Source organism: Montipora foliosa, chromosome 10 (genome assembly GCF_036669935.1).
Source record: "Montipora foliosa isolate CH-2021 chromosome 10, ASM3666993v2, whole genome shotgun sequence".
NCBI lineage: Eukaryota > Metazoa > Cnidaria > Anthozoa > Scleractinia > Acroporidae > Montipora > Montipora foliosa.
In genome coordinates this window covers 17,179,889-17,187,388 of record NC_090878.1, presented here as the reverse complement: position 1 = coordinate 17,187,388, position 7,500 = coordinate 17,179,889, and the positions used below count along the sequence as shown (strand labels likewise).

The 7,500-nt window shown below is 39.8% G+C and overlaps 1 protein-coding gene across 2 annotated transcripts in view; it reads left to right on the top strand.

The window, feature by feature from the left end:
• The first annotated feature begins 752 nt into the window (after nt 1–752).
• LOC137972410 (uncharacterized) overlaps nt 753–7,500 on the top strand; it is a 51,837-nt gene continuing 45,089 nt past the window's right edge. Inside the window, exons 1-6 of one of the 2 annotated variants that reach the window (XM_068819118.1) lie at nt 753–1,118; nt 4,031–4,084; nt 4,682–4,903; nt 5,128–5,903; nt 6,589–6,757; nt 7,103–7,413. In XM_068819118.1, coding sequence (XP_068675219.1) covers nt 1,100–1,118; nt 4,031–4,084; nt 4,682–4,903; nt 5,128–5,903; nt 6,589–6,757; nt 7,103–7,413 — 1,551 coding nt within the window. In that variant the 5' untranslated portion in view covers nt 753–1,099. The remainder of the gene's footprint in view (nt 1,119–4,030; nt 4,085–4,681; nt 4,904–5,127; nt 5,904–6,588; nt 6,758–7,102; nt 7,414–7,500) is intronic. The other variant, XM_068819120.1, reaches the window with a different exon arrangement.

The following is a 7,500-nucleotide window of genomic DNA, read 5'->3' as shown; positions in this document are numbered from 1 at the left end:
TTTTCAACTCCTTTAAAACCAGAGGTTTAAAGATATTACTCATGATACAGTGATCATACCCAGACATGAAGATGTTTCAGCGTGCTCTGAATTTTGCTGCAAAAGCTCCTGCTGTGGACCTTTCTGCTGAAGGGTTGTGAGCATATTCAGTCGGAGAAACAATGAAATAATAAATTGATGCTTATTTTTAAATCCTACCCTGTCTGTTTACTTAGATCGATAAATTTCAAATCACTTCAAAATGGTTTGTAAGATGTTGTAAAATAGGCATCTGGAAGTATTCGCAAGTGTTGTGCATCGAAGACGGAGGGGAGAGGGCAAGGGCTTAGTACTAAGAGGGAGGAGGTAATTTTGTTAGTTGCCCCCAAATCGCATATGACGAAACCCCTAAAAAATTTGTGCCAAAACCAATCAATGAGACCCGGCTTAAATGATCAAATTAGTGTTATTATCAATTCGATTCTCTTTCCGTAATGAAAAACAAAAGTCTTTACTGAAAGGTAACGAATAAAATCGAAATGCGAAGAATATTTTCATGGATATCCATTTGTTACGCTCCGCGGGCAAAACAGTACATTAATTCACGCCCAGTGATTTCAGACTTGTAATGTGTGCAATGGGCTACATTGCAATACGAAATCAAGCAAATTGAACCAAAGACAAACATTATGATAGCTAGGAAAACAGGACTCATTTAAACTTACTAGCACTGGTTTAATCCATGAATTCGAGATCAATTTCCTCGTATAACATTGAAAGCCATTCAAGCAATTCAGAGGGGTTTTCCCGTAATTAAAGTGAGATAGATTTAATAAAGCTTGAACTGACTACTTGTACATGCAATGTGTGCGATGTGCTGCATTGCAATACGAAATGAAGCAAATTGAGCCAAAGACAAGCAGCTTATTATCACTAGAAAAACAGCACTTATTTAAACTTACAAGCACTAGTTTACGTCATCAATTTCCTGGTATGACATCACATCCACCAAGGAAGTTCACAGGGGTTTTCCCGTAATTAAAGTGAAATAGATTTAACAAAGGTTGAAGAACTACCTCTAGTTAAATAAGCCTGTTTCTTTGTGGCGACAGGGGTTGACATGGCTTTGCAAAGATATGGTGAGTACGACTGTTCATTTTCTGAGTAATGTGCATGCTTGCTTGGGCGAATATTGAAATGTAATGTGAAGAGGGTTGTTTATTATGAAAGTGGTGGAATTTAGCTGATCTTTGATTACGAGGAAGTTGTTTGAAGCGCTAAGTCAGCCAATGTAATCTCCTAATTCTCGGGTGCATGGCCCGTTTGCCAATTCCTTAATTCGTCCTCAGTGTTTTGGAAGCTTAGGATAGACAGATGTTTAGCGATTCTAAAATACATTTCAATAATTATTTCCGTGATCTCGTTGAGGGACAGGACTTGCTCTTGGACACCTGACAGCTTCTTATTATTATAGAACCCTTTTCACATTTAACTGGCCTCATCAATTAATAAGGCTCTATAAACTGAGCTGTTTAAGAATATAAGGAAATATCAACACATATATCAGCAATAGTGTACACACACTACTGCTCACCTTCGAATATTTCAGCAAAATTAACATTTGAAGTGGAGTATACGTTTCAAGGTCTGTCCGAGATAAGCCGGGATAAAATTATCAGCATCAACCACAGACTGCGGAAAGTTAATTCCACCAGAGAGAAAGGCATTCAATCAGCGATTAAATTGACGTTCTACGGGTCCCAATATTTAAGTTTGTGCAAGTGGTCATTAAAGGGAAAGATAGCGACAAGCATTCCTGCACACGTGTCGAAATATGAATCGAAACTGCAAAATCGAACTAAACGAGGGCAAAAGTCACAGCACCAGTATGGCGTGATTTTGTAGTTTTTAGTTCATGCGTGAAAAACCGTCGATTTTTGTGAGCTTATGGGGAACGAAATTACCTTTCATGGCGTTTCTTTCTTTTACTTTTTGATCCACTAGAAGTTTAACACATAAAAATACAGCCCCGTGGATTCAATCGGCGTTATTCTCTAAGCTTCGCACACCAGAATGTCTTATTTGCCAAAATGCTTATGAAAACTCCAACTCCCACCCCCAATTCCAATTATTTAATAGCCTTACGACATCAATTATGGCTATTTAGGTATTTCCAATCGCGTGGGAAAATACCCGAGGCTTTCGTGATCCATGAAACATCCTTGAAGACCTGGGTTTGTTGAGAAACAATTGCGGTGTGACTCCCGTGAGCGCAGCGTTCCGTGACAGATAGAGGACTGGACTAATGAGTAATGTTACACAAGACAATTTCTACTGCATGAACAAAGAAAACTCGCTTGGTGGAACATTCTCTGAGGAGATATTAATCACTCTCGAGAAGGCTACCAGTATTTCAGTCATTAAATAGTAAAACATCTCTCCTTTGGTAATCAGGCAATGAAAATGTGCGATTGAAGACTTGGTAATGAACGTTCCTGTGAACTAGTCATGTCAGCCTATTGCGTTATCATTGATAGCGAAATCAGTTGCAAGAACTGTTGCACATTGAGATACTAATCGAGCACCTTGACATGCCATGTGAGACCTATTAAGAGTAAAATCGCAAGAAATATTGTTCAGTATGACTGCCCCTGTATTTCTTGGTTGTTCACTTTCCCTAAAGAATGAAAGTTCTAAAACCGTTCAGAAAGAGTCTAGAGTTCAAAGCAAATGTAGAATTAATTAACAAACGCTCATAAGAGTAACAAAATCTGTGTTTTAAATAGCTACATTTCAGAGATTCGGTCCACCGGGCAGTGGATAATTTTGGAAGAATGAAACTAACAAAACTAATGGACAGACGTTCGATCCCAGAATCTTGCAATTAATCTGAACTTTACTGTGAAGATGGAAAGGAGAGCTTTTCTTCCTGGGCAAACCTCGAATGCCAGATGGCATGCAACCATTAAGAGGGTGAAAAGGAAAGAGGGAGAGTATTGATCACACATCACTGCAATAAAATGATCTTTTTTACATTACTCTGACAACAAAATTGACATTTTACGTTTCAGGAAAAAAAAACGTTTTTACTGCAACAATTTGTTTTCCCTATTCCGAGAACTACTACGTACCATGATGAATCTGCCCCCAAGGCAATTGCGGAATCGTGGAAAATTTCAAAGGTCGAAAACGACGAAATAAAAGGCCACTTCATAATTCACGGAAAACAGAAAAACAAAACGCAATTCACGGCTTTCGAAAATTTGCACCTTATTGTTTACAGCCTGAAATTTCATTGGGTCATATATTTTCTCTAAGCATTCGGCCATGACTCGAATCGCACCCAATAAACTTTGGTAAGGCAGCGCATCTTTATGGCCTTCACGGAATTTTGAAGTTAGAACATTCATATGTCAGAACATTTTTCTCTATCTCGGCCCCCGAATCCCTCGGAATTTTTCCACAAAAAAGTTTGAACGTTGTTAACATAAGAAACATCACCATGTTTACCAACATTATTTGTGCTTTGTCCTCGTTGGAATGGTATAGGATTTAGCTGTATTTTGCTTGGGGTAATGGTCCATTGTTTTCTGAAACTAACCGGGCCGGGAATCCAAGAATAGGGATCTTAAAATCTAGGAAGGCGTCGTCGACGTAAACGTCACCTCAAAATATCGCTTTGCACTACTGTAAGTCTTTCGTGAATATATGTGCCATCTCATTCGTGCGCGCCTTGTACAATGTGCAAGAAGTACCGTGAAAAAATAAATTCGGTACCAGCGGTTTCAGAGTAAAAATAGAGAAGCAAAGGATCATATGTTTACGCTCACGTTGTCGTCCTCAAATTTGGTGATTGTGCTAAAATAAGTGCGTGCCACGCGTGCAGCAGCATACTTTTTTTCTCTTTTACCCAATGATATTCTTCTTTTGTAGCATTGCCGTTGACGTGGCCATTAACGTTTCTTGAACTGCCTAACGTTCAGTGTCAAATTTTCAAAACCCATGACAGGCGCAGTCATACTTTAAAAATCTCGACTCCTTTGATTTTCAGGTTCAACTGAAACATTGGCTTCCATAGATTCGTCGGAGTGCACGACCACTTCAGGTATGTAAGTAAACTTTTCAAAGGGAAGTAGCAGGGCAAGATGGAGACCAACCATTCATTAGTAAACAAAATGGCTGACAATACCGAGCTGTCGCTGTCTGATTGGAAAAGACGAACCTTGACGTAAAATGACAATACCCGTTCATCAAACTGAGTTCGTTCTATTGCGCCAATTAACTTACCAAGGGCCCCTAATAATTCTTGGCGGTGCAGTCAAGGAACGAGAACATCACAACAGTGCATTTATATGAGTAAAAACGAAATGGAAGTGAATAATACTTCGATAATCACCTCCGAGTTAGCCAATCAGCCCACGCGCGAAGAGCGGAGCGGAGACTTGTGTGGTTTATATTAATACTAATTTTTCCATGGAGTTTAATGGACTTTCATGGACTTCCAGTTCTATGGAATCCCATTGAGTTCTATCAACTTCCATGTATTTCCTTGGAGTCCTTTGAGTACCAAAGGTGGAACATGAAAACTTTATGAATATCTGAGTGTGTAGTAAATTCCATATAGAAATCCATGATCGCAAGTTACAAAATATTTCCCAACGAAAACCTCAATGACAACTATGCTTCTCCGTTCTCCCTATAGCCACCACATCAAATTCACTCACTCTTTCTGAGTTTTCTCAGTCTGGAGAGGACAGACAAGACGAGGAATTGCCACCACAAGATACTAGTACTCCGTGGCAAGTCGGTAATCTTCAGCCAGGATCCTACTGCGTGTACAGATACTCCCCACTTCAGAGGGAAGAACGAAGGCACAGTTTTGAATGGGATCCGAAACCAAGCAAAGGAATTATTTCACAGAAAGGTACGATGATTAGAGACTTTCAGTTCATTTTTTGGAAGGTGTGAATATCACTGTCAACGACGAAATGTTGCACGCAAGTCATTAAATTCTTCTCTCAAAGAGATCGAGCCAATTTTAATGACGAAGGGCCTCTATCATTATATCATCCTTCTTTAAGTCAACACTCTATGACATTTTTTTTCTCGTTTTCAATTAAACTATATTATTCTAAACAACAATTTTAGGATGGGATGGTTGTCAGCGGACCATTGAGTCATTCTTTCAAAACCCTGAAAAATTCATCCAGAAGATGGAAACGGCTGGCAGCTTGTGCAAAGAACGCCGTGAACAATTTATTTTGCGTGAAATTCTTCCACATCTAGAAGAATCATGGGGTAGATGCTCCGATTCAAACAAAGGTGTTTACAAGCAGCTGGCAAAACTAAGCCACAGTGTTAGCGGTGGTCAAGTCGTGAGACATTCCTTACAACTGCTTCTTCATCTCATCTGCAAAGATAATTTTGAAAGAGGGCATGGAAGTCTACTAGAACTGGAAGGAATAATGAGATCGTTCATTTTTTCTGACAAAGGGATATTTAGGAGAGACGGACAAAGCGAAAGAACACTTAAACTCCTTGTCTACAGTCGTATCTTATCATTGCTCTTAAAGTCTGACGTTCTGCAAGATGAGCTGCTGGTGACAGAGCTGGAAAATGATCTGAAAAGGATTGTGGAAGAACTACAAAGACATCAAAAGCAACTAAAAAACAAAAAGAAGGATACGCTTCGTTATTCGATAGAGTTTACTATCATGCTATTGTCACATTCCCGTCTCTTAAAGCCTAGCGACAGTTTGCCAACAGGTGGAAGAATGGAGAGTTTCCTGGAGGAATGTCAAGAGTTCTGTGTAAATCCGAGAAAGGAGAGCAAGAGTTTAACTCTTCTTGAAACACTGAGGAAAAAGAAGAAAAATTTACCGTGGGCTGAGCTGCACAGCATTTTGTACCATCTGCATGGCAAGGTTCGTACTTACCAATTAATAATCATTGTTCGAGTTCTCATGCCATACCGTACCTTTTGGCCCTTATGGCAAGCTAGTTCGCCTCTTTATACGAAGAAATTGTCATACAGTAAAAAAGCAGACGCATAAGGTGCCCCTGATTTATTTGAAAAACTAAGCTAACAACGCAACCTGATTCACAAGGACTCTTTTGTCAACGGCTACACACCGGCATAGGATTCTTTATTAGATTTTTCGGGTTCGGACTCCCAGAACCAGACTACGGCTTTCCAAAACAGTGCAAACAGATTCTTCAAGCAAACATTTTTCTTTATTCTGAAATCCAAAACATCGTTGTGTAACTTGGCGAAATATGAGAATAACCTCCGAAATTGCTCTTGTGATGGTGCACCGCCAAAATCTGAAGGATTGGGGCGAGCGATGATCCTCGATCGGCCCACTTCCTTTTGACCCAGTGCCGTCCGTCAAGACAAACATTTCTTAAGAGCCTGTTCGCAAGGTAGTCAGAGACAAAAATAGACGATGTATTCACAGACAGCAAAACTCAAGAAAACAACGAGTTTTCATATGGGCGCGGTCATAAAATGATCTCCATTTTCTACAAGTATATTTGTAACACAAACTGCTTTAGTGTAAACAGTTGTTTGATTTCAAAGGCATGACGTAATTTATTCTCTCGTCATAGGTCTACAGTGAGCGTCCGAACGCAAAAATGGACACTGAAAGACGAGCAATGATACTGATCAGATTGATTGTGGAAGCCTTTCTTAAGGGAGGTGGTGGAAAAGATTGGCGGTTTTGCTTGGTCGCATCATTACTCCTCGTCGAGATCGCAAAGAACAATATCACGAAAGGTGATACTGTAAAACTTGCACTGCCATGTATTTGTACAGAATACGAGTATTTGTTTTCCCTCCGGTTAGCAAACAAATTCTCAAACAGTGTTCGCGTATCGAAATTCCAGTTTAAAGTTGCGATGTTTCAAATTGTCTTTGACAAATGAACTTCCAGTAAAAGACAGCACCAGAAGACGCTCTGTTAATGCTAAAAAAATACTTCACTCAATTGATGGCAACATAATTTAAAATCTTTAAGACGTTCTGCACAAAGTCTTCTCAAGGCAAAAGCTGGGAGTTTTAATCAATACCGAGAACGCGTTTTCAGTGAGCTAACTAGAACTGTTTTTTCTTTGTCAACAGCGATGAGGCAGGAGGCAGCTGGTAGTTTAGTTTACCTTCTTAGAGATGAAAAGGTACAGGGAACGCCTGAATGCAGAGTGGTATTACAGAAAAGAGCTTCAGAGCTTCTCTTTAGCTCTGACCCAGAGATAAGGAAGATCATGATCCATTTCCTGTCCCACAACCAGCAAGAAGCGGAAGCACTTCCAGTCGAGCGACACATCGAACACCTATCTTCGATTTACAGAACACAAACTCTGGAGATAAACAACACGATAATAAGCCATAGCACCGAGTGCTTTATCAGCACGGGAATGTTTCACTGCAAAAAGGTAAACCCAGTGGGGCTAAATTGCTATGTCAAGAACGTTGTTGACATTCTTCTTTATATGGCATTCCACACTGAGAAGGAAACTGTA